Source organism: Falco cherrug, chromosome 4 (assembly GCF_023634085.1).
Source record: "Falco cherrug isolate bFalChe1 chromosome 4, bFalChe1.pri, whole genome shotgun sequence".
Lineage (NCBI taxonomy): Eukaryota > Metazoa > Chordata > Aves > Falconiformes > Falconidae > Falco > Falco cherrug.
The window spans coordinates 95405294-95432732 of NC_073700.1; the positions used below are offsets into that span (position 1 = coordinate 95405294).

The 27439-nt window shown below is 41.6% G+C and overlaps 1 protein-coding gene across 2 annotated transcripts; it reads left to right on the forward strand.

Annotated features, from left to right (window-relative positions):
* The first annotated feature begins 276 nt into the window (after positions 1-276).
* Positions 277-27439, forward strand: DCLK3 (doublecortin like kinase 3). Of its 2 annotated transcripts, none has more exons than XM_055709550.1 (5): positions 277-517; positions 13461-15349; positions 22834-22966; positions 23881-24048; positions 24927-27439. In XM_055709550.1, the coding sequence occupies exons 1-5, from the start codon at positions 448-450 to the stop codon at positions 25118-25120; spliced, it is 2454 nt and encodes an 817-aa protein (XP_055565525.1). In that variant the 5' UTR covers positions 277-447; the 3' UTR covers positions 25121-27439. The 2 variants fall into 2 exon arrangements, with proteins under 2 accessions (XP_055565525.1, XP_055565524.1); XM_055709549.1 differs by having other exon boundaries at positions 287-517; positions 24924-27439.

The window sequence follows — 27439 nt, forward strand, 5'->3', positions numbered from 1 at the left end:
GAACACGGGGACGTCTGGGTGGCAGGGGCCGAGCACACGACGCCTCAGCCGACAGCTGGCGGCGCGGAGGCCCGGGGAAAGGCGGGAAGCGGGAGGAGAGCGGGAGGAGAGCGGGAGGAGAGCGGGAGGAGAGCGGGAGGAGAGCGGGCGGGCCCGCCCGAGGGGATGGCGGCGGCTCGGCGCCGTCCCGCGGGGGTGCCCGGAGGGCGGACCGCTCCCCGCTCCGCTCCCGCCTGCGCCGGGGAGGGGTGCGGAGGTGTGACCGCTGGTGTGACCGTTACGCGGCGCCGCCTCCCCGCCGGCTCCCCTCCCTCTCACTGCCCCGGCAGCCGGGAGGCGGCGCGGAGGGACCCGGCGTGCGGCGGGGCACGGTGCGGTGCGCGCAGCCCCCGGCCCCAGCTCCGGCCCCAGCTCCGGCCCAGCCGAGCCGCCCTGCCGAGCTGAGCCATGCCGGCCGCCGCGCCGCCCCCGCTCCAGCCCGCGGCGGGCTCCTGCTGCCCCTACGGCCACTGCGCGGGTGAGTGCCCCCTTCCCTCGGCCCTCCCGGGGCACATCGCCGGCCCCCGGCCCGGCAGTGCGCCTTGCGGCGGGTCACGCTGGGAGGATCGGGGCGGGCTGCGGGGGGCGTGAGGCGGCGGCCAAACTTCCTCCGCGGGTCCTTGCGCGCCTGTGGGGTCGCGGCGAGCTGGGGGAGCTTTCGGTGGCGTTGGGGCTTGAAGCGGGGGCTCGAGGGGGAAGGGGCGATTCCCGCTCGGCGGTGGGGTTGAGGCGAGGGCTTTGGGAAGGAGGGAAGGCTTTTAAAAAAAAGGAGGTCTCCGAAGGTGTGAATTTGGAGTGGTCATTCCACCGTGCTCCTTCAGTTACTTGTAATTTCGACTAAAGCGAAGCTCCCCTTCCCCATCCCCTTCCCTCGTAGCGGAAACTAACGAAGTGGCCCAGCCCTTGGGTAGCGGAGCGAAAGGCTGCTACCAGGTGGAGAGCCAGTCCCTGTGGCTTCCCGCAGGGGGCCGGGGGGCCGGGCGGTCTGCGCTTCCTTCCCAGGCCGGGAGACCACCCCAGCAGCCGGCCGAGGTACAGCGGCAAGCCTCGAAGCCCTGAGCGCGAAGTCACTGTGTTACTGCTTTGAAAGGCACGCACAGTGTCGGCTATACTGCAATAAAAAGATTGAAGATTACAAGTAACTTGCACTCTCCATAGACGGTGTGAGCCCAGTTTGTGTGGAGTGAGCGCTCGTGGGCTGCTCAGGGGGCCATGGAAAGATTTTAAGCTGTTGCACAGCTGTGTGTTAAAGCGTAGTTAAGGGTGGTGAATTTTCCCTGCAGGTGGAGCTAAGTGGATTACAGGTGCAGGCACAAAGGGTGGCAAGGGCTGTTTGTGTCAGGTGGGGATGCTCTGACATGCGGTAGCCAAACCTCTGGGGAAGAATGCCGGTTGTGCCCTCGTATCCCCTGACTTCTGTAGTTATATTGGTTAAGTTTTCTCCTATTGAATTACAGAACAGATATTTATAGGAAAACTGTTCCATCACTTTTCACTGTGCAGCGTTATCTTCTGCCTTCCTCAGGGAACATTCAGTACACAATGTTAGCAGGACTGGATGGGACACTGATATGAGCTAATGGAACAATTTTCACGTTTCGGACAGAACCTCATAAACTGAAACTTTTGCTGCACTGAATAGGTTTCCTTTTAAACAAACAAACCGACCAACCCCTAGTAATATTCTGGCTTCTTCCTCTGAGTGTTTAGATTGCAGCCTGTGTTTAGGGAGGGGGATAATCTAAGAGTTCAGCACCAAACCTGATTGTTCATCCTGCATGGTTTTGCTACTAGCTTTATGTAGAAATGAAAATGTATGTTATACGCATGTTTGCATGCAAATCTGCCTTCCCACCCCCTTGTCTCCTTTTGCTTTAGCCCCCCCTCCCTTTTTCCTTTTGATGCTTCTTGTATTTTTTGTATGGTCTGAAGGCAGTTGTGACTCTTAGAAATGTTGAAAACCGGCAGAGTCCCAAAACAGTCAGCAAGTGAACCAAGCTTACAAAACCTATTACTGCAACTTTATGTAGTAGAAGTGCTGTTATTACAGCAACTCTGTCGTGGTTTTCTCAAGAGGTGGCTGCATTTTATATTTCAGGAAGCCATCCTGTGGCTGTCTGGATAAAACTGATCCTGCAGAGTTTCTTTCTTATAGTGTAATGGGCATGGATCTCCCTGAAATGGCATGACTCTTTCCATGAAAATTTTTGTGGGAACACATCAGCTAAGAGCTAGCTTCTTGGTAAATCTCCATCTGTGCTTCATTAACCTGAATTAGTTAATTGGACTTAAACTGTCAGCAAAGATAACTTGGTTTTAATTCAAGATATTGGCAGCTGTTCAAGCCTCTGAATTTGAGCTGTGCTAAAGTTACCTTGTCTTTATTGTTGTTTTTTTTTAATACTCAAGTTAATTACCTTGGGCATGGTAACTTGAGTTTGGAATGTATCTTTATCTGGTGGTGTCACTATATGCTTTGTATCTGTCTGCACTGCTGCTTTTTCTAGTCTTGTTCTGCGGAGCTTCACAATTTTGGCATCTACAGGACTTTCAGCATGTGGTGACTAAGGGAAGTTGTGTGGGATTCATTTCCCCATTTCTAAGATTACTTAGCTTAGTTTGTTTTCTGCAGAAACATCTATAGTTTTGTAGAAATTGGGGAAGCCGATGGTCCTCCTGTCTCTTCCAACAGCTCTAGGGCTAATTGAGTTGGTTCCTGTCACTGCTTTTTGTCTTTTCCTTTGACCTGGTGATTTCTGAACATTCAACGATATTTGAAATCAGCATTATATAGACTTTCTTAAATATAATTAGCACCAAAACATTATGGTGACTTTAGCAGACTCAGATCTGATCCAGATCTCACTGAAGATAATGTGAATCTTTTAATTGGCTTCGGTGCAACTTGGGTCAGAGCTGAAAATGTAGTAGTTTAATGAGGTGAATGTAACACTTCTTAACCATATACTATTTTCTAAGTTTTTCTCATTTTCAGGGTATGGGGTCTGTCCCTTTGGAATATTCACCACATATTGGAAACAATGAAAAAAGAAGGTGGAGCTACTACTTCGATAGGTTCTAATATAAATTGGAGTTTTGGTAATGCTTGCAAATTGTTTATCTTGCCTAGCAGTAGTTTGCCTTCACTGCAAATGAAAGTCTGGCACATCTACCATCTTCCCTCTGTTGCTAGTATAGTTTACTCAGTCTAATTATTGTAGGAATGCAAAACAATTATTTATGTCATATTCTTAGAAGAAGCACTCAGTAATCGTTCTGAAAACACCACCTCCCACTCAATCAGTATTGCTAGCCTGTGTATGTACTCCAACTTTTTAGTTTTCTTGTCATCCCAAGTAATGTAGCTAATGGAAATGCTGACAAATGTCTGGTGGTGTGAAAATCCTGATCTTTCTGCTTGTCATCATGCTCTTAGGTCTAGTTTGCTTAGAGTTTTCCCTGAGAAGCCCATTTTATTTTGCATTGATGACTTTGTAATAGATGAGCCTCTGCTGAAAAGTGGTTCTGTGATAACGGGGTTGGAAATTCTACATTGATATGCAAGTTAACCTCTCTTAAACATACTAAGTTCCAAAGAAAACTTTGAGGTAATCAACCCTTTTGCAAACCAGATAGAGAATCAGGCTCTGGCTGGGTCTTTCCTTTAGTTATACAATAAGATTATTGGTAATAAAGTATCTGGAAGCCTAATCAAACCCACAGTGACACCTCTGCAAACTCTCTTTATTTTCATTGGGTTTGCTCAGTTGCAACTGATTAGTCATCAAGTTGAGATTTAGGAAGCTATGCAAATAAAATCTCCCACAAGAAGAAACAAAATCCTGCTCCTTTGACTGAGGCAACGTTGGCTAGTAGGATTAAAAAGCAGTGAAAGCTTACTTTGTGGTGAAACTGAATAATTAATTTGAAATATATGGTAGTTCAGGAGTCAGAAGCGTCAACATGAAAGTGAAACTCCCTGTACAGTGAGCCTTGAGAAACACATGAAGGGCTTTGCCAGATGGATCCTGGCAAATATCACAGTTGTGTAAGATGTTTTTGTTTCCCTCTGTCGGTTCTGTCCCTCTGCTGAAACATTCTTGATGGAAGGTCCTCGCACTGCAGACCTCACTTCTTTTGGTTACTGGGGCAGACCCTAAAGCTGTCAAACTGCAGAAAGCAGCCATGGCTGTTCCCAGTAAAACACACTGCCTGTCATCTTTGAAAGAAATGAAGTAAATGAGTAGTTTCATAATATTCTTTTTTTGGTTTTATGCAGGATAACAACTTAAACTGATCCTCACACCTCCAAAGGCACTGATTCATTTCACGTGCAGTCTTACGTTTCACTTAGTCTTTACAGAGTATGCATCTGTATACTTCTTTAAAGGGCTTTATGCTTGCTTTTTGATTTGCTACCCTTAAAATGTCAGAAAGAAGATAATAAAAGTGGGGTTCTGCTCTAAAAAAAAAAAAAAAAAAAGTAAAAATCATGGTACTTGTGACTCATTAACAGACTACATGAAATCTTTTACTTTCATCTGCTGCTCTGGGGTGATTCAGTGCAGTTTAACACTAACACATGGCAATAGCCATCTGTGTTTGCTGTAAATATTTTATTTTTTAATTACAAATGGCTTGATTTAGAAAATCTTAAACTGTACAGTGGGGTGACTGTGAGCCTGCAGGAGAAGGAAGTGAACACCTGGGAAGGTAATTTTTGGGCAACCACTGTTGCCAGGTTGGAAAGGGAGTGTAACACTGAGAGAGCAAGCCAGGCTGTCCTGGACCTTGCTGCTCCATCCTGCGGGGAGCTGGGCTGGGAAGGGCCAGGGAAAGCTGCAAAAGAGCGCTCAACATTAGCAAAGGAGAAAGGGGAAGGAGGAGAAAAAAACAAATAAGGCAAGGAACCCCTTGAGTTTATCTTCTTTGAGGAGAAAGAAGGAAAGGTGGCTGCTAAATGTCATCTATCTCTCATGGTTCTCAAACAGTAAATACGGTCACGTGTTGCTGCATGCTGAGCCTCCTACATGCATTTCACTGCGGGGTGGAACGCACAGTGGGGCTGGGGGAGACACAGAGGCACCATCAATTTTCAGAATGGAAAAATCTAGAGCCTGTCTAGCCATAGTGAGAGATCCAATGTTGCCATTGCTCAGTCTCCCGCTCCCTGCTGAAGTCCAGCCAGCTGCAAGGTTTTCCACCAAGGGTGTCCCTCCAGACAGCCCTTCCCATCTTAGGAACTCCTTTGCTGCGGCATTTTCATGCTTTTTGGCTGCTCTGGTAGTCTTTACCGTCTAGCATTTCCCAAAAACTCAGAGGTCTATGTTCCAAAACTGGCAGTGAAAAGGGAGTGAGAGAAAGGGGCAGGGAGACGGGAGTAGAGTCCCTTCCTCCGTAAGAATGGTGTTTATGGGACTGAAAGATTTGGAGATCTCTACTTTCCAGTTTGTATGACATAATGGATGCTTATTCTTAAAAGAAAAAGTTTTTATTCTTAAAAGAAAAAGCAGATATGTTGAAGATATGGTGTATGATGCAAAGTTTTGAAGTCATCTTGCCTGCCCTTATGAGGGCAGGGAGTAGGTCCAAAGGTGTGCATCTCCCATACTCTTGCACTCTCAGAGGAGCCATTAAGGACATTTTCTTTCCTCACAGCTGACACTTTGGCACTCATTTAATGGGACCAGACATATCTGGCGAGGAGAAACTGTAGTTCTGTTAGTGACGTGTGGAACAGAAGGAACCCAACTTGACACATAGCTGAGTTTGCAGGGCTGGCAGTTAAAGGAAAAATAATATTACATGTGAATTTAAGCGTGCTTCATGTGAAATTGTGAAAGATAATGAACTTGGAATCCCAACATACTAATTTTATACGATCTTTTAGGGCTAAAACTTTATATTTATGAGATACAGATGCTATTCTGTTGTTGGGGTTTTTTTCTTTTTTTTTTGTCAATGAGCCTGTATTAGTTTATCTTTGGTGAATTTAAGGGTGCTGCCTGAGCTGCTGAGTGATTTTTAATTTTCTGCAAATTGGGTTAGACTGGGTCAGCAACTGATCTCCATACACTAGTGCAAATCAGACATGGATGTCCTGACATGAGTATGACTGAAGATGTCCATTAGGGTAGCAGAAATAACACAGAAATCAAACTGATTCCCTTTTTTAAAAAACTGTTCCTGAAAGATTCCAGGTAATAAATGGTATTTGTAATATTGAACATGGTTTTGTTTTCCTTATGCACCAGTGGCTAATGAAGATAAGAATTTGTGCAAATATCATGATGAGTTATTTTTTTTATGTAATTGGATAAAGTACACTTCAGTCTTCTAAAAACACTTAGATTGTGCATATTTTATTTGGTTTAGTAAACCGTGGTTCTAATACCTTATTATTTACAGTAATATTTTATTGCATAGTGTCTTTTATAACTGCCTTACCATCAAATATATTCTGAACATGTAAGATTTGTTCAATGTATTAAAAAAACCACAACTTCTACAAGGCCAGGTACTTATAATGTAACATTTTTCAGGTTACAAAGTCAAGCCTTTATGACTATTGATTAGCAGTGCTATCCCCCCAACCCATGTTCCTGTGCATTAAGATATAAACATTAATTACACTATCAGATGCTGCTTCCCCCCCCCAGGGTCTCTGGCTCCATCAGTCCATATGATGGACAAAGCTTACTTAATGAGCATCTACTTACTGTTTACCCTGGCTGTTTGTGCCTTTCACTGCATGCTTTTTGAACCCTGCTGTTAATACAGGCTTATTAACTTGTGGGCTTCTCTGTCATGGTTATTGCTACAGCAACAAACATAGATTAGCATCGCTGTGATGCCTGTAAAGAGATGGCATGGACTGCATTCAGTGGGAGTCAAGGTGCAAAAACCAGTCAAAAGTACTTTACTTTGGGGAAGAATGCAGCTTGAGATGCCCAGGTCCTAAATTTTGGGACAATTTAGTGTTATCTATGTGTTGTGTTATCTTGCCTTGTGTCTGAAGTACCTTTTCCACTATATTTTCTTGCAGCTTGAGCACTGAGCAGGTTTGCAGATCAGGTCTCAGGATATTGTTTTGGCCACCAGAACGTAATCCCCTCCGAGAAATCTAGATTAAGTTGATTGCCTTTAAACTCTATGGAATTGGCTGAGAGAAAATTCAGTTCTTTGGGGTTGTGCACTCACTGCCTTACGCAGAGAAACGATTCTTCCTGTATTCTTTCACTATTCACATGGCACAGTCCTGATTCCAGTTTATCTGTAAAAAAGGGTCCACTGTACCCTGGAGTAGACATAGGAAAAACTGGAGGCACTTCTAAACTATTTTGTTTGCAAGGAGGAAGTGAATTCAAGTTATACTGAAGTCTTGATTTTGTCCTGTCTTAATGATGACCTTGCTAATGCTCTCTTCATGTAGTCACCTGTTTGTGTGCATGTAGGTTTTCCTGGTTTTTAAAAAAGAAAAGTCAAGGTGAACTAATATGGTAAGTGACAACAAAAGCAGGTAGATGTTCTTTATGAAGAGCTGAAAGGAGCAGATCATGTGAGGACAGTTCTGTTGTTGGCTCCCAATCCTGTCCTTTTGCTGAAGTTCAGCATCCAGCCTGACTTCCTGACCCACTCTTACTTATTCTCACCTTCACGTTTTACTGCTTCCTTATTACAGTCTCTGTCAGCTTCCACTGTGTCAGCAAAGTTCATAGAAATTGCTATCAGCCAATATCAGAGTTCATAGGAACTGACTCTAACTGTGGCCCTATTTGCTCCATTCCCTGCAGTCTGTCACAGTTCCTTTTATAACTTTGTTTCTCATATCCTTCCAGTCCAGTTCTTCACTAGGTTTCCTTTTTCAGTTTCAGTGTCTGGCCCTGCTACATGCTGGCTGGCTTCTGGACAGTGATACCAGAAAAGCAATGACCCTTTCAGTTCCCTCTCCTACTCCCACCCTTCATCTTCTCTCCCTGCAAGTTCCAGCTCCCCCTCCCAGCTCATACTGCATTGTGTCTCCTTGGCGTTTCCCCAACCAACTACTGTTTTTAATCCTTTTGCCGTACCCTGTTTTAGAAGAAACGTCTAGTCCTGTCTCTTTTCTGGGCCAGTTGTCTTCCAGAACGCATGGGAGGACAGTGACCCCTTCTCCCTAGTCCTGTTTGTCTGTCTCTGTACATGTTTGTCTATAGTCTTAGTTTTCTTTGGTGCCAAAGTCCCCATGCTCCATGTTTTCTTCCAGTCTCCCTTCTGACAGGCCATTTCCGGTCTTCTGGGTTTTCCTTATTGACTCTCCATCTCCGTGTGAGAAGCCCAGCCACCTTTACTACAGTCCCAAACTTTTGATTCAACTGCTCAACTTCCACTTTTCATAGTAACATTACTGTCTTGGCCTGATAGCTGATGGGGTTTTTGAAAGCAACCAGACACTGACCTCCCACCAAAATAGCTTGTACAATACCTCTGAATGCCCCGTTTCCAGAGGTTCCTTTCCTTTGTGACCTGCTCTGTCTGCTCTTGGCCGAATCAAACAGCTCCTACACAGAGGAGCACCGTGGGATTGCCAAGAGGACAGAGAGACAAGCTGTCTTCTCAGTTCTGGTGCTTGAGTCTCCTCTAGCAGTTTCTAACATAGCTGTTATGGGGGAAAAAACCATTTTTCAGACTTGGCTTGAATCACGCTGGGGTCCTCAGGGTTCACCTCTGAGCTGTGTGAGCCTTTGGAGCTTGCTCAGGCTGGAACTAGCAGGGACTGTCCTGCCACGTTTGACACTGTCTCAATCCATTCCTTGTGAAATGTGAGTTTCTTTTTCTACTGAGGATTTTATCTGGACAAAACTGACAGAGTGTGACTACCTTTTTGTTGTTGCTGAAATCATCACCAGTCCTGACTCAAAATCTCTGCACTGAAATCCTGTAAAGCGTGGCAAAGGAGGCAAGGATGAGCGGGAGGGAAGGAAAGAGAGGGTGCTACAGCTGTGGCTCTTGAGAGAAAAAGTCACCAGCAGTGTTTCCAACAGCAGGGCTGTAAATAATGCTCATGTAAAATTTACTTGGTGTAAAAGGATGCCCGTGATCATATTTTGTTTCCGTGTAACTAATTTAGTACATTGAGACTTGTCGTGCAGCTACCTCAGTCTTGGGCACTAATGGTGTGCGCTAGCCATGAAAGTTGCAAAATTTAATCATTTACAAGCAGAGGAGATCAAGATGGCCTGCCTCCGGAGGGCTCAGCTCCATCCCCGAGCCAGCTGCTGATGCACACCGGTAACCCGTGTGAACTACATGCTTGGCAGCTCCGAGTTAGAGGCCAGAGGCATTGTTCACCCTCAAGTACTCTTAAGATACTTGATACTTTGACATGAATTAAATGGTTTGGGTTCCAATTAAGCTTAATTTTTTTCCCCTATGGTCTTTGTTTTGCATGCCCTCAGCAGGCATTGCTAGGGGGTAAGGGAAAAACTGGACATTTTTAGTGCAGTTCTTTCTCTTCCTATTTGAAACAGTGTTTTGTTTATCCTGTGTTGGGACCAATATATCAAAAAGACTACCAGATACATAGTTTCTGTCATGTGCAACTTCGCTTGCATGAAGAATGCTGCTAATGTTTCAGTGAATTTTCACCGTTGCTTTTGTAAGTGGAGGCTTTCCTATTGATCCAAGGCCCTCTGAAGAAATTGCAGGGCTTAAATAACACCATCTTATTCACAGGAAGAAATGCCATAACTAGATCCTATTTCAGTGTTGCCTTCTGTTTTAAATTGTGTTGTAATACTCCTTGTAAAAATTTAATTTCACTGCAACCTGTGACTTGATAGCAGAATTAGCTGCTGGGTAAACTATTCAGTTAATTACTGAAACTCTGAGCTCAAGGAGGAGAGCCAAGAGAGGATGCAAGATGAATGGCAATATTTTAATTAATGAACAAAACCTTATAGACTGGTTAAAGGAAGGGATAAGTTTTGAAGGACAAATGGCAGCAGCACATTTTTAATTGCAAGAATAGGTTGACCTCTGGCAAACCCTGTTACTCTGCCGTTGTAAGGGGTGTGGCCAAGCAATTCCTTAAGATATAGATTGATTAATTGGATTAAGATATAGATGGATTGATTGGAGTACAATTCTGCCACCTCTACAATTTTCTGCTTCCTTAATCTTTTGCATCATCCTGTATATTGATACTTGGTGATACATGAGCATATATAGATAGATGTGTATATGGATAAAAAAAGACAGATGCATGCATCCATCCATATTAACATTTAGAAGAAATATGTGTTTTTGATAACGATTAGCTCTCAGTAAGACAGTAAAAGAAAAAGATGCATTTTATTCTCTGATGTATAATTTGCCAGCGCTCAGACACACTGAAGTGTGTTTCTGATACCACCTCCCTCTTCATTCCTCTCCCACTTGTATATAAATATGGAAACAAGATTTGGAAGCAATATAAATTGTAGCTGTAGGATTTGTATATGTGTGTGACCTTTGAAGGCTTTCTAGAAATGCTTGTTACTGCTTTGTGTGCACTTTCGTGACAGATTGAGACTAGCTTCATGTGTATCAGTTCAAATAAATATAGCATAACTGGAAAATAACAGGAATTATGACTGAAATAGTTGTAACAGCCAATTTAATTTAATTTTTTATTTTATGTAATATATAGTCATTGTGACCAGCCCTTTGACAAAATTTGACAATTTCCCTTTTCTCAGAAAACATTGGGAAATTAATTCCTTTATGCATTGATTTAAGCATTCATGTGACTTCCTTTTTCATCTTAGAAAATCATGCAGCATTATTCTTGTTCCTAAAAGTATTAAATTCTTACATGTGGCTTGTGTCAAACTGTTTTTGGCTAGCGATTCAGCCAGTTTAAAAAGCACAAAACCCCATTCCTGGGTTGTTCTTAGCAATTACATAAAATGCTCTTATTCTGTTAGTTATAGAATTAAAAAATAAACTTGTTATTTCTGTTTAAAGCCAGCCGATTTAGTGAAGAAAGGAAACATAATTGATATTTGGGTAATTGAAACAATCACCAGTGCAGCCAAGGCACTTAAAATGAATGGTTTATAGAAAGGTGTGATAATGGCAGCATAGCTGAGAGAAACATAATCTGCGAGAAAAGTTGTTATTAGTGCCACATTGTTTTTATATTGTACCAAGATTATAAGCAGTAACAATGTCACACACTGTTCCCATAAGCAAGATAATGCTTTGATGACAGTGGGTACGCAAGAATCTGGAAATGTTGATTAAATGCAGAGCTTCAGCAGTTCCTGGTAACCAACATGTTCTGGAGTTGATTTAGATTTCAGAGAATTATTATTACATCAGATTTTTTTTGATTTTTTTTTTATTCTCCCCCATTCAGAGTAGGCTTTGTTCTAGGTGGAATGTAAATACCTGATTGCTGAAAAATCACTAACACATATGTAGTCATCTTTTGATAACAAGAGATCATCCTCAAAAAGCAGAATGAATACAGAAATAACTTGTACAACCACCAAGCATTAGTCACACGTAGCTCTTATATAATGCTTACATCTTCAATCAGTGTGCTGGCGGCTGCGCTTCTTTGTAATATTTATTTGGAGAAGAAGTATCTGTCTCATTTGGCAGAGGAAGAAAATGGAGCCAAGAGTTAAGGGATGTGCTGGGGGGGCGGCTGCGCTTCTTTGTAATATATATTTGGAGAAGTAGTATGTGTCTCATTTGGCAGAGGAAGAAAATGGAGCCAAGAGTTAAGGGACGTGCTGGGGGGCACGCAGCGCTTAGCTGGTGGAAGTATTGCAACTGAGAAGTGTCCATCATTGTACATCAAAGTCACCAGCAGAGCGGAGGTCAGCAGCAGTGTCTCATGTGCTTTCCTGACTCAACCCCTGGCCTTTCAGAGATGCTGGTTTTGAGGCAGAGCGAGTGCGACAGCACTTGTAGTTTTTTCTTTTGTTTGTTGTTCTAGGTGAGGAGGCGTATTTCCTCTTCACTCTGTTGTGCCTTGATGAAAAGGACACATAAAAATACATAGCTTGAAATACTGAAAATGCCTTTTCAGCAGTTGAAAACCAAAATGTAGATAACCCTAGCACCAAGAGGAACGCTCATGCACGCACATTGTCTTTTGTGGATTTGCCCACTGCACTGTGACACTGTAATCACAGTAATGTATGAAAATGGGTGGGATTCTCTGGAAGATAAGTCATTTGTGTATGGGAATTTCCTTGTAATGGTTCACTAAGCATTCTGAGTGCTTTCTTTTGGCTTGGTCCTGTTAGTTTATACATACTAATGTTTGTTCTCAGCTGAACTGCAGGACTATTAAATGGAGTTGGAAGCACTCTGTGATCTGATCTCATTCTGAAAGCTTATTACTTGGGGCTGAAAAGAATTGCATTGTAATGAAGTTTTAATCTTACTAAGTACAAGAAATCAGAGAAGTTTAAGGAGGTGTTTTTATTCTTAGCTTATTGTTGTGTTCATAGACAGTGAATTATATTATCACTTGGTTTGCCCATAGCCATGCGTTCTCTTTTCAGTTCTTCCTTTTCAGAATTACATGTAAAGAATGGTGGTATTCTTTTTGGTTGATGTTCGAAGGTGAAATATGAGAGGGAAAATTGTTAATGTCCCTAGAAGACAGTCAGGACTCAGTGTGATTTGACATAGTTTTTAGAATAAAAACGTCAAACCAAAATATTGGAAAACCAGGACTCCAATTATCAAACAAAATAAGATGGCTTTTCTTTGAGGGAAAAAATAAATCACATTACTATTAAATGTAATTAAAATTTGCGGTAAAATTATAGCAGAAGTAATGCTTTTTAGGAATAATATCATTTAGTTATTTTGTTGTAGAAATCTAGAATGAACGGTCCAGGGAAAGTGAAGAGGAGATTAATAAGAATATAAAGTTGCACACACATAGCTGTCTGGTAGCAATTTTAAGACAGAAGTAATTAGTTTCTTTTACTTCATGCAATGTAATTGTGGAACTTGTTGCCACAGGGTTTACAGAGGCCAAAATTGTAATTGGGTTCAGAAGGGAATCAAGTGAGTTCATGGTAGGCAGAGTCATAAGAGAATGCTAAACAATCTGGATGCAATCCTGGTGCAAGTAACCCCGCTTTTTTGAGGATTTCTGGAACATAGGAGGATTTAGGAGAAGGATCTATTTGTTTCCAATATTACTGGTTTTTTTAATAGCACCGAGTGCATTTACATTTTCTCACAAACTTGAAAACTTTTGTAGTTGCACATATATGTAGTTACTCCTTACTGGCAGTTAAAGTCCTTTATAAGCATTGAGTGCTCCTACTCTTACTCTTGAGGTCACAAACACAGATATGTAGAAAACTATTACTCGAAAGATCTGATGATGCAAACTGAATAATATGCCTGCTCTTTATTTGCTTTAGGACGCCGAGGCTTCTTTGGCCATTCGTCCCACAATGCAAGCTCAAAAGTAAAAGAGAGGAAACTTCAAGGGTCTTGCCCTCCTGTTGGTCATGGAAACTATGGAAAACCGTGTTTGAGTGAAAGCAGTCATAGGTCCCCATTTTTTAATCCCCATAATGGTTTTCACACGATACATTCAGAGCACAGTCCCGTGAAGCCAAGGATTATTACGGTGGTGAAACCTGGTGGACACACACTGAGAAGAATAACCTTGCTTCTCAACAGGAGATCAGTCCAGACCTTTGAACAGCTGATGGCTGACATTTCAGAAGCTCTGGGATTTCCACGCTGGAAGAATGACCGTGTGAGAAAGCTTTACAATTTGAGAGGTAGAGAAATCCGAAGTGTTTCGGACTTCTTCAGGGAAGGTGATGCATTCATAGCTATGGGTAGGGAGCCCCTGACTTTGAAGAACCTGGAAGTAGTATTACAAGAACTTTATCCTGAAAATCCTTATGCTGCCAGTGCTGCCATTCAGCAGAACGAGGAGCAGTCCCAAAAACTGAAGAGCAGGCTATATGACAAGGCTTCGAAAGTGGACAGTGGCTTTGATGAGACAGAAATTACCAAGAACTGCAGCGATGCTATGTCGCCCAAACTGGTAGCTGGGCGTGAAGGAAAAAGTCAAGCCAAGACAAAGCAAGAGGAAAAAATGAGAATAAAAAAAAAGTGGACTAGAGAGAGCTGGGGTGGTGAGCAAGGAGTGAAGCCTTCTAGAAAAGCCCGAGAAAGCGAAAGGTACCTTGACCGCGAGAGGAGCCCTGAGGAGGGATTAGAAGACAGTTCAGAAGAGGTGGTGAGGTGTGAGAAGTGTGAACAGGAAAGGCAGGCCAGACAAAGGTTACAAAGGGAAAGGCGGGCTGAGGCCTCATTTGAAAACAGAGACCTGAATGCAGGTGCATGTCAGAGGTACCACGTAGAAAGAAATGCAAAAATCAGGAATTGCCGAAAATCTTCAGAAACTTGTCTGGAAGGTGAGGAAGTTGTTTGGAAAGATAATGGCTGTAGGAGGACATGGAAGCCCCTACATAGGAATGTTAACGAAGGGCTAGAGAAGCAAAAAAGGAGCCTTGAGAAGGAAAGGGGTGTGGAGAAACATGAAAACCACGGGAAGGAAGTAGTAAAAATCAAGAAGAATGCTGTAGAAGGGCTGCAGCTAACTTGTGAAGTGAAGGAAGAGAATGGAAGTAGCTGTGTAATGAGCCAAAGTGGTTGGCTAAAGAAAGATACTCCGAGGGATGCTGAGAAACCATCTAAAACACATAGGGATGGCAGAGAGGGACAAAGAGCTAAAGAGGAGGGTGCCAGAAGAGAGGGAAATATCATACGTAGAGAGAGTGACATGACACGGCGAGAAAAAACAGGGGACCGCAGACTGAATAAAGAAGAAAACAAGGCTCAGGGATTGGAAAACACAAGCCGGAGGCATGCCATTAAAACCAGAACTGATGTGGAAAAACACTATGAGATCGGCAGAACTATTGGGGATGGGAACTTTGCAGTGGTGAAAGAATGTCGCCACTGTGACTCCAATCAGATCTATGCCATGAAAATTGTTGATAAATCCAAGCTGAAGGGGAAAGAGGACATGATGGAAAGTGAAATTCTGATTATTAGGAGTCTCTCTCATCCTAATATAGTAAGCTTAATTGAAGTGTATGAGACAGAAGCTGAGATCTACCTAATCCTAGAGTATGTCCCGGGAGGAGACTTATTTGATGCAATCATAGAAAGTGTGAAGTTCACAGAGCATGATGCTGCTGTCATGATCACTGACCTGTGTGAAGCACTGGTTTATATTCACAGTAAGAACATTGTCCACAGGGACCTCAAACCAGAGAATCTTTTGGTAAGTATTGACAAACAAATTACATGTTTGCAGGAGCTGAATTTATTTTCCTTTTAGCTATGGATCTTTGAATATTTTTAAGCAAATACTATGCAGAGATAATGTGCTGTGGCAGGACTGCTTGGAAAAATGGATACAATTTTGAAGTGAAATTACCATCAGTTTGCTTCATGTAGAACTGCTGTGCATTGCAGATAGCAGTGCTTGCAGATAGAAATTCAGATAAAAATGACCTGGCTTTCACCGGTAGTGAACATTTGTATTTTTTTTGAAAATCAGGCCTGTTACTTAATATCTGACTTTTAGGTATGCAAAGATGATTTTTTTTTGTATGAGGCATGCACTGAATCGTAAGGCGTCTTCCTTGCAGACCAAAATTTATTAAAATTGCTAATTTAGCTTATTTATTTGGTGGAATTTTTGTCCACTGCAGTCACACATCTTGCAGAATGCTGTGCTAGTCCTCTACTGTAGCGATTTCTATCTTGTGACAATTTATTTTCTTAGGAGCAGAAGTATGATGCAGTTGATTGAAATAATCTGACAGTAAAATCTGAGTGTTTTGGTGAAATACAGCACTAAAGTCAGCTCAAATACTAACTTCATGCCAAAGAGGAAGGTTCTTTTTTCCATCACATTTCTGAGGCTACATTCTTTGCATCCAGTGCTGAAGTCAATAGACTTACTCACATGTGTGATATGCATAGAAACGTCTGCAGTATTGATACTTGACAAGACACCCATTGTAGAACACTAACAGTAGGCAATTCTCCCTTGCTAATCGTGTATCACACTCTTGTACTAGTGTTCCAAGTTTCCTGATAGATAGAAACCAAATATTTGCCAGTCTCTAAGAAATCTGATTTGATCTGCTGGTGAAAGATCATAGTTAGCCAGAAAAAAATATAATGAATGATTTAGTCCTATGTGCCATTCAGTTCTTTAAGGGAATTACTTTTGGGAAGACATCAGTGTGAATTTCTGGAGAAAAGCAGCAGTGTAGCCTGTAGGACATGCAGAGGTTGAACAAAGCTGGCCCTGAGTGGTTTGCTCCCAAACTTTTTGACTAACCACTATCATCTATACTAGGTCTTGCTATGCATCCTGCTTAGTCTGATGACAATCCTTGGTATGTGGTCTGTGTGTAAATAAAAGATGGCGAGTGCAAGTGCCTGGTTTGCAGGAATAAGTAGGCTTGTAGGCCCAGCCTTCATGACTCATTCTGCCATTAGAAAAAAACTTCACTTAAAACTGCAGGGCTTTTCCCAGAAGCTAATTTTCCATTATGAACCAAGCTCTGTCTTTCCTGTTTGCTAAAAACAAACCAGTGCATGTGGAACACCTGAGACCAGATGCTCCATTTCCCTCTATAATATGTAATCATCACAGTGATGAAGATAAACCAAGAGAGGCAAGATACAGGTCTGTTATGGTTGTTTTCACATTTAGCTCACAGCACTGCAAAACAGATTGCTGGGCAGTGGCGAAGTTACGTAGCACTGAAATAATCACATTGCCCATTCTGACAGTCAGAAAATACTTTTCAGGGACAGACTGGCCCCCAGCCTGTAGGTATTTTCTCATACAAGAACAAGTGTTACTCAAACACTATGGGAAAGAAACTTGTACCTGTTCCAGTTTCACTTTGCTGCTCATTGGCTGTGAACACCTATATTAGGTATCATTTACATGAGGCATCCTTTTGAAAAGTTAGTCTGGTCAACAAGCCAAATGAGTTTGTAAGCTCTTGATATGTTGACATGTTGGGTAGTTGGATAGCCCACATACTATCGTATAAGCATCCCTATAAATAAAGGCCATTTGAGCAAGATTCTGGCTTTTCTTACTTTTTAACATGCTGCCTCTGACTCCTCAGGGACTGGAGCAGTAGCAGCAGAGCACGAAGAAGACTGCCACTAGTCTTGATGTCAGCCAGTACTGAACAGTAACAAACGGTATTGAATCAAATTTCATGGGTTCACCTGCTGTTGGTGGCTCAGGGGCTGGAGGCAGCCTTCTGTAGAGGAAGCGCGGTGCTGCAAGATCCTGCAGGGATGTCCTTGATTGTGGTATACCTCTCGCTTCACATTCCTAGACTACGGATGTTTAAGTTTGAATTATTCTCCCTAGACTTTCTTGGTACACAGAGGACAGAAACAGATATCTGCTTTTAGGTTGTCGACTTGTTTGTCCTACTTTGGGGTCTTCTTTTAGTTAGGTGGATCTCGTCCTTTTTCTTGTCAACAGTTTTTCTGTAACCCTTTAGAGCAAATGGGAAATGGAAGGGAAAAGATCTTTCGTCTATTTTACTAAGGAAATGCATTTGTCTCCTGTAAACCTGCTTTGTCCTGTTCCTAATGACTTCTGAACATACTGGCTAAGTTTCATTGGAGTTGACAGAGCAGCAGCAAAGCGGGGAAGAAAATATTTCCATAATCTTCACGAAAACAAGCAGCTGGAGAAAGAAGGAAACCCCTTTCTGTCCCTACAGAGGAAAAGGTGGAAGTACACTTTGATGTCTAGTGAATTGCAAAATTATTGACACAGGAGGGAGTTGGAAACTTGATTTAATTATTAGTTCACTGCACTACTGTTCCTCTTATGGCACTGTTCCCTACTTATAAACTTCTGTAACAGTCCACCATCATTGTTTTTTGGTTTTCCCTCTCTCTCTTTCACTACTGTGTCTGCTCACAAGGATGAGACTCTTTGCAGCGTAACTGTGAGGCAGAAGGGTGGTGACTTGCGCTACAAAAACAAAATCTGTTTGACAGCTGGTATGAAGACAGCTGCTCTGACTCCCTCCCATCTGCTAACAGAATCACCTCATTTAGGGCTAGGTGTTCAGCAGGAAAACCTTTGCTACCAAGGATGAGCAATGTGGTGTGTTTGGTCCTACAAAGGAAGCTAGTCAGTTTTTTAATGCTGAAGGAGCAGAATTTTCTGGCCAAGGGCTTTAGCTAAGGGGCTGTTTAATTCTGCAGTTGCTGGCTTTTCTTGACCTGTGCATGAGAAATTAATTTCAAAATGTGGTGTTCTTCCAGGCTATAGCTGTGGAAGACACAAGGTCACCTCCTTGTCCCCCTTAGGAGGAAAGATTGTATTTGTGATGGTATGCTTATCTTTTTTTATGCTTCCCAAACATACGAATGTGGTTATTGTTCAACACTCAGCTTCCTAAATAAGTGTTATAGCTTTTTATTCATTTGAGCTCTTTTCCTTTTTTCTCTTCTCTTTCGGTCAAGTTTTCATGAGCACTTTGAGTGCCTTTCTGTCCTTTAACTTTGCTTTTGTGATACTATTTACATGTACACAAAGCACTGTCTGAGATTTCTGAGTGTATTTGAATTAAAATCCTGTTTAACCAGTTACCTGTCAAGAGCTTTCAGTATGATAATCCTACATAGGGAATTTTCTGTAAGGTTTTTCATAGAGAATCTTCTAGCTAGCAGGGATGTCTGAAACTTAAAACACGTAAGCAGTGCTTTTTCTTCAGCTCTATCTGTTTCAAATATACAAAACATGACATGGGGTAGCTTGCTTTCATGATGTCTAGAAGAAGAACCTGTGCTACCACATATATGTGCATACAGAGATATTAATCTATAAATCATAATCTTAAACACCCTGATAGATTTCACAAGGTAGATATGAAAAGAAACAAGTGCATGAAGTAGCGGGAGTCATCAACAGACAGGCAAAAAGGACGATATCAATTTATCCCTTCTTTGACGGTGAACTTGGCTTTGTATTAGTGTATTATAATTTTCTGGATGTATGGCTGGGATAGCTAGAAATCCTCAGATAGTATTCTAATATCCTGCTCTGGCATCTGTATTTGAGAGGGTAGCGAGCAATTCTGTCTGCATTAGTCCAAGAGTACCAGATACTGGCTTCCCTTGCAGTTGAAGTACGTAAGTGCAGTTGTATGACCTAAACTGACCGTCTATAGAAAGTGTACTGAATACAGGTCTTTCTTATCTCATTAACTCTACAGGCATGTAAGACAAGGCAACACTCTTAAATGGACTTTTGGAACCATTCTTTGTAGTGTTGAATGCAGAAAGAGTAATAGCTGTCTTTTAGGCGTCACTGTAAGGCTAGTACGTTCATTTAATGTTACCGTATGTGCTTTATTCTCACCATTTTACAGAGCGCATACTGCAGATGTCAGAGGCTAGATTTTTCTTGAGCAGGTTGTTCATTTCTGTGATGCTGCTGTGAGTAAGTAGCCGTGGCCTCAGGAAGGAATAAAAGCAACCTGAGAAGCTTTTGTTTCTACTGTGAAGCTTATTTGCATGCTCAGTGTGATGCCAGGTGATGGAAAGGTAGACTGGAGAGTACAAAGTTGGGGATGAAGGGAATGCTTACTCTGCCTGAGCTGACTTTGAGTTATTTTGAGCAGAGTGTTAGTGAAGATGCTGAGGAGTTCTGGGTTGAGGTTTTCAGGCGGGCTGACAGGTTACATGCTGTCTTTGAAATGATTGTCACAAAGCTGTGAAAATATATCTACGGTGCATGCTGTTCCTACCTGTTCAGTTGTTAAATAAAATGAAAGCTCAGTGGGTTTGTCCTGGAAGAACAGATGATGCAGTGTTGCCACCTTGTGCTGTGGTGAGAGATAAGGAGTCTGGCGTCCTGATAAAAGAAAAAGTGTAACACTGTGTTTTTACAAAGCAAGACATTTCCTGCTGATTTTAGGATTGGGAGTAAGAGCAGTGTGTTCTCCACCCTCCCCACCCCCACTGCTGGTTTCTAAAAATGTATATAAACGTTTAAGTGTTATTTATCTGAATACAGTAGCATGCAGGGTATTAGTTGAAATTCCATTTTCTTATATCATCTTAAAAGTTTTATTTATATGATAGGAAAATAAATTCAGGTTTATATTTTCATAGTGCATATAAAATTGAGCATTTCAAGTGTGAGGCTTTGTAGCTTTCTACCACTGACCCCTATTGTTAGATTATAAATCCTGTGGATACATGCTGCTCTAGGAAGTAACTGTTACCTTTGTAATTTATTTTTCATTTTTGTTAGCTTGTTGTGTCCACAGTGCATTGTGGCAAAAAAAACCCACCATCATGAAGCTGACTAGTGTAACAGAGAAAATGGCTGTGCCATTTTAGCTTTCTCCTGCAGAAGTTTTGACTACATGATTGTAGTAAACTAAGTTTCATAAGGAAAAATATTTTTTTCTTAGAAAACCAGAGAAAGACCTAAAATGTTTTGGTTCATCACAACTAGAAGAGTGCTTATATTTTCTATAAAGAAGATAAAAATGGATTAGCAGGCTGTAATGTATTATAAAGTAATACTTTTTTCTTTAAAAAAAAAAGAAAAGAGAGACAAAACCCCGGACTTTTTGCTTAATGGAAACTGCATGAGTGCTTACAGTTACTAGAAAGATGATAAACGGGGATTAGTCACCTGTAATATAGGAGGAAATTTTGTCCCATCTGTGCCCTTAGTTGTCTTGTAATAGAGACTAGCTTGAATTTTTGGCTTTCTAAAGCACTGTCGGATAGCAACGTATGAGTATGCACGGCATATACCTGTTGCATTATACTCCACTTTGTCCATTCAAAAGCAGGGTGAAGATTTCCTTGGCTTTCTTGTAGACATTTTAGCTGCTGATCTGTTCCTCGTAGTCCCAGAGACAGACCATTTTTCATTTAAAGCAAATTCATAACGCTTTTTATCTCTTAAAGGATATTTGAATATCAGTCACCAGTGTTATGAATACTCATGTGTTTAATTATATTGCTACATTCTTCATGACTTGGCCTTTTAATACAGAATCATAGAATGGTTTGGGTTGGAAGAGACCTTTAAAGGTCATCTAGTCCAAGCCCCCTGCAGTGAGCATCTTCAACTAGATCAGGTTGCTCAGAGCCCTGTCCAACCTGACCTTGAATGTTTCCAAGGACGGGGGATCTACCACATCTCTGGGCAACCTGTTCTGGTGTTTCACCACTGTTATCGTAAAAAATTTCTGCCTTATATCTAGTCTGAATCCACCCTCCTTTAATTTAAAGCCATTACATCTTGTCCTGTCACAACAGGCCCTACTAAAAGGCTGTCCCCATCTTTCTTATAAGCCCCCTTCAAGTGCTGAAAGGCCATGGTATGGTTTCCCTGGAGCCTTCTCCAGGCTAAACGATCCCAAGTCTCTCAGCCTTTCCTCATAGGAGAGGTGTCCCATCCCTCTGATCATCTTTGTGGCTCTCCTCTGGACTCGCTCCAACAGGTCCATGTCTCTCTTTCCTGTTCTGAGGACTCCACCACCAGACTCAGTGCTGCAGGTGGGGTCTCACCAGAGTGGAGCAGAGGGGCAGCATCACCTCCCCTGACCTGCTGGCCACACCTCCCTTGATGCAGCCCAGGATAGGGTTGGCTTTCTGGGCTGCAAGTGCACATTGCCAGGTCATGTCCACTGTTTCATCCAGCAGTATCCCCGAGTCCCTCTGCACAGGGCTGCTCTCAATCCCTTCATCCCCCAACCTGTATTGATGCTGGGGGTTGCCCTGACCCAGGTGGAGGACCTTGCACTTGTCCTCATGAGGTTCACACAGGCCTGCTTCTCGAGCTTGTCCAGGTCCCTCTGAATGGCATCTCGTCCTTCAGGCATGTCAGCTGCACCCCCCAGCTTGGTGTTGTCTGCAAACTTGCTGAGGATGTACTCTATCCAACTATGTCACTGACATATTTTGTTTCTTAAAATAATGTTTCATTAACTGCATTAGAAATTAATGCTAAAGACTCATGCATACAAAATTAGAATGGGGAGAAGTGTTTTGATTACTTTCCAGGTGGATGCAGGAGATGGGAACTGCTGAAAAGACCCATTTAGAAGGATGTTCTGCAGGGTTCCATTTCTCCAACTCTTACTGTGTGATGACTGTGACTCATTTATTATTTGCGTGGCAGCAGATAGAGTAACAGAGCAATTTGCAAAGAAAGTAAAGCCTTGGTTTGTTGGGGGGGTTTTTGTGTTTTGGGTTTTTTTTTGTGTTAGACCAGTATGATGGAGATATTTTTCAAGTGACGCTGTAAAGTCAGTAGCTTGCTTGGGAATACCGCATTTAAGCGGACAGATACCCACAGCATTCTTCTTTGCTTTCCCAGGGGGAAGGAAAAGTTTACTTTCCCAAGAGGAAATAATAGCATTTAATTGACTCTTGGTTATTTTTTGTCTTCCTCCTTTTAATTTCTTGGAAATTACAGTGTGCCAGAGTTTGTAAAGCAAAGGTTTCTTTTCCCATTATTGCTTGTCCTCTTAATTATATGTACCCTCTTAATATATGGGGGGGGAAAACCACTTTCTGAATACTGTTTATCAAAATACTGTTTCCATTTGATGTTGCTTCACTTGAAGGTGCTGTTATTAGAATGTCTTACTGTTTATTATTAACTACTTCCTTTATCTTTTGCTGTCTTAAAATGCACCTGGACTAAATATATGTATTTTTCATTGCATGTAGGTTCAGCATAATGCAGATAAATCTACTACACTGAAACTAGCAGATTTTGGCCTTGCAAAGCAGGTTACGAAACCTATATTTACTGTGTGTGGGACACCAACGTATGTTGCCCCTGAAATACTTGCTGAGAAAGGTGAGCATATATATTCATAATTTGTTGTGAATCATACAATTACTCTGAACTTTCTGATCATGGAAATATTCCAGAACATTTCAACCTCCTGATACGTCTTTGCAGGGTAGGAGGTTGGCTAGCAGCGTAATCTGTGAGAGGAAATGAAACCTTTTAGCTTTTGACAAACAGAAGCATGACATCAGTCATGTTTGCATTATTAATGTCTATGGTAATATAACAATGTTTTCCAAGCAGCCAAACCAAAAATATCATAGATAGTCATGGCTGGTGTGGGGAAATGAGCAAGAGTTCATGTTGCAACCTGAGGGTGGTCAGCCCCATTTGATGACCATAACCCAAACGGCTTTCCAAGGCCCCTAATGATGCAGAAACATTGTGAACATATATGTTAAACTGAAGTAACAGGCCAAAACGTGTTTTGCCTGAGAAGAAATTTTGGAGATTTCGTAGCCAAAAAGATTCAGACCTGGAAAGGAGTCAGTTTTGTTGATGACTCAAGTATAACTATTTCTGGGTTCTGTGGAGCTGGGTTGCACGTCTCCAGTTATATCCAATTTCAATGGAAACTTGGCAATTTCTTAGTGCTTTTTTGAAGGGAATCTGAGGAGGACTATTTTAGAAAAACACGCTGTGTTTTCTTGATTAGGCTGCAATTGACACTGGCCTTGTGAGACAGTGTTTGTGAAACATGTTGAAGAGAGGCACTTGTGAGAGCTGTGGTTATTACCAGGCAGAGCAGTTCAGCTTGTAAGTGTGGTGTACCAGCCACTTATTCTTCTGCTGACCTCTTCTCTCTGAGAAACTGAGCAGAGCTGTGTTCCTTGGAAAACAGAATGAAAAGGAAACAGCTCCCTACCAGTTGTAAGTTGTCTTTCTGAAAGAGGACTTTTGGTTTGTCTTTTCTTCCTTAGGCTACGGGCTCGAAGTAGATATGTGGGCAGCTGGTGTGATCCTTTACATTCTGCTCTGCGGATTTCCCCCTTTTCGCAGTCAGGACCGTGATCAAGAAGAACTGTTTCAGATCATACAGCTGGGTCACTACGAGTTCCTTTCCCCATACTGGGACAATATTTCTGCAGGTAAGGTTCAGCATATATAGCAGATCTGAGAAGTGACGGACTTCTTCCTTAGGGTGGGAAGAACTCCCTTTTGTTCAGGACAGTGAGCTCAATGAAGTTGAGAGTGTCTCACAGGTCTCTTTTGGGCGATTCTGTGTTTGCTTTAAATGTGAATTTAGTCCTCTGGTGGTATCGAAGGCTGCGAGTCAGCATATTGGGTCTGACTGATTTAGTGGATTGCTCCCGTTCTGAAGCAAGAGCAAGGGTTTTCCTCACCTTGCTTATGTGAATTGTCCCTGTAGAAAAAGGTACCAAAACAATCTCCAGGGTTATGGTAGATTGTAAAGAAGTATGCTACACAGACGTCCAAAACTGAGAATGAAACCCTTGCTCTGCAGAACACAGTGTGGATTTTCTATTGAGATCAATAGGGTGGTAGGTTTTTTTCCTTCTCACGGGCTAGTACAGTGTCTTTTGTGAACTCTTCAAAATCAGAAACCCTAAAAACCCTCTCTCCGTATACATTCTTTTAAAGAACATGCTTAACAGTGATCTACGACTTTTATGCTCCTTGTAGGGTGAGATAGCCAATGCTATTTCCTATGAATCTGAACACTTAGCCTTATGCTTTTAGCATGCTTTCAAGATTAAATTCCCTTCACTTTTTCCTCCCTTTAGGAAGGGGAGAATGATATCAGGAAAAGATATGCTGGAGATTTAACATCTCTTGTCACTAGTTCTAAATCCAGTTGTTAGAATATCTTCTGGGTATAGTCACAAAAGTCTCTAGGGTAAAACTAATAAAAAATAAGAAGGACATTTTGTGTATGTATAACTGTCAGCATCATCACATCACTGTTCCTTTCCCTCTTCTCCTTTTCTTTCTTTCACAATAGCAGCAAAAGACCTCATAACCAGGCTGTTGATAGTGGATCCCCAGAAGCGCTACACAGCACGCCAAGTACTTCAGCACCCTTGGATCAGAACAGCTGGAAAAAATAACAGCCGAAATTTACAGCGGGAAGTGACAATAAATATTGAACGTCATTTCCGGGCCCAGCGCCGAAAGGAAGTTGCTGATGAGGACACATGAAATCTCTTCAAGCTCGTTTTGTCATCATCTATTGATTAACAAATTATTTATGTTTTCTTTTCTAAATGAATTGGGCCTTTAGTGTATAGCTGTTACTGGCTATTGCCATACCTTTTTTTGTTGTTGTTGTTTGGTTCTGAGATTCTGAAGAAAGACAGAGATTAAATTTGCATCCACCTCCCTCTGATGTTACTTGGGAGTCTCTCTGTTGACAGCATAGATATTTCCTGGAGGGTCCCTATTATTTTTCTTTAAATATTGACTTGGGCTGTTACATTACGAAATGTATATCTATTTTAGATGAGAAATGTTTGCTTCTATGGCTGGCCCTAGTGAGGACTCTTCTCTTGTCTTTTTTTATATGATATCTTCCAGGAGTTTTGTGTTTATAATGTTTTGTGTTTATAATGTTTTCAAAATAGCTGTCTGCATACACATCCTAAACTAATTCACTAAACTGTCTTTTCACCATATCCTGCTAGCAATGGAGAAGGTGAAAGAATAAAAAAAAGTAAATATATTATTTAGCTGTAGGGTACGTTAAATAAGCAGCAAGATACTATTTATTAAATTGTGAAAGAAGAAAAATCCTTATAGACTAAATCAGCTGTTTTATGATATCTCATGTGGCAACATCTTTCTTGGGATGTTCTCTGGGCCATCTGGTAATAGGTGGTACAATGTTTCTGTTAAATGATGGTGGTGCCAAGTAATATGGCAGTTTCGTTTGTGAGAAGAGCTGGGAAGACACCATGGCTGATATCTTTTCAAGACTGCAATAACTTTCAAAGAGCTTTTCTTCCTACTCTGGGAAGCAGGAAGTTAAGCAGTTCTAAGGGACCTTTGGTTCTTTTCCCAAAGGTGTATTTATGAAAAGATAAGCTTTTTTTTCGTGCTGATTTTTTTTCTTAGAGGCCATCCACATGCATCTGTGATTCTTCTATGCTGATGGAGAAGAGATAGCTGGGAAGCTGGTTTTGTGACTTAAGTTATCCTTGCCTTCATGGTTCCCCTTTCATCAACACACTTCACAGCTGAACTGCCTCTATACACTTTTTCAGTGTAGTTTAGCAATTGTTTGATCCTCCCCGTGCCCCCCCCGCCCCGTTGCCTTCCCTAGGGACTCTTTCTCATTGCTTCCATGAGAATGGGCAATGGGTTGAAATTACATTAAAATTCAACTTGGGGAAAAACAACAACTTGTTGGCTATGGAAGGGTCTCCCAAGGGAAGTGTCAGATGCTTTATTGCCTGTGTTTTTTATAATTTGATTGGATGCAAATTAAAGAGATCCTGGGGGAGGGAAATACAGTCCTGAGAAAGGCCGTGACCTAGAACAGCTTTTAAATCTCAGAATTTTTGGTTAACTAGTCAAATCCAAAAAGCACTTGAGTTTTCTGTTTTATAATTCTTTATCCATGAGTTCCATGTGCTAGCAAATAATATTGACGTTAAAATATCAGTGGTATTAGCATTGAATTCATAGCTTGTAGAAATGAGTGAGGGTATTTTAAAATTGCAGAGCTGCTGCTCTGCCTATGTATTTCATAATGAGAAATGTCAGAAACATTTCAGAATCAGTAGAACATTTTCAGAATTATATGAACCAGAATATTATTTTTGGTGAGTGCTAATATTTTGTGTGGACTTTCTGAATTACCAAAAAGTGTGGGGTACTGTCATCATGTTTCTGTTTCAACTTGTAACTGTTTTGCTGCAAGAATGATATATGAAACTAGGGACAACTTGGCTTTTAAAGGAGAATTGCACTTTCAGTTGAACTGGCTTGTTTTTAATAGATATTGGAATAAGACTTGCTATGGAGTTCAAGCATCTGTGAAACGAACCAGTCAAATCTTTACTGTATGCCCAAGTAGTATCTATGCGGTATGTCATGCCTTTGATTTAGAGGCCCTAAGTCAGGAAGACTTCCCCTCTTCCTGAAAATAAGAATGGATTTAAGTGCTTTCCTGAGTTAAGACTATGTGTAACCTAGTATTCTAAAAGTGTTATGTGGTCTTTGAGTACCAGTAATAACTTCTCCTCTGTTAATTTAAGTCTATTTTGGATAGGAAACTGTGGTAAAATAGCTTCTGACTTGCAATATTATATTTTGTAATTATCATATTTTTAATATAGTTACTTAGGAATAAAGTTTGAAGTGACAAAAATAATATTTTATCAGTAGTGAATCTGACAGTTCGGAGATTGTGTTACAAGTTGCCTTTTTCACCTCTAAGAACTTGTCTACAGCCTTATTCATAGCGCCGAAGACAGAGAATTTGCTTGTAATGAATATAAAAGTAATTATTTTTTCAAA

What these genes read in the sequence shown, in the direction of transcription:
- DCLK3 (XM_055709549.1), top strand. Translation starts at nt 448, where the DNA reads ATGCCGGCCGCCGCGCCGCCCCCGCTCCAGCCCGCGGCGGGCTCCTGC. An exon ending in CCCCTACGGCCACTGCGCGG is followed by an intron (nt 518 to 13,460) that starts GTGAGTGCCCCC and finishes TATTTGCTTTAG; the next exon opens with GACGCCGAGGCTTCTTTGGC. An exon ending in TGAAATACTTGCTGAGAAAG is followed by an intron (nt 22,967 to 23,880) that starts GTGAGCATATAT and finishes TTTCTTCCTTAG; the next exon opens with GCTACGGGCTCGAAGTAGAT.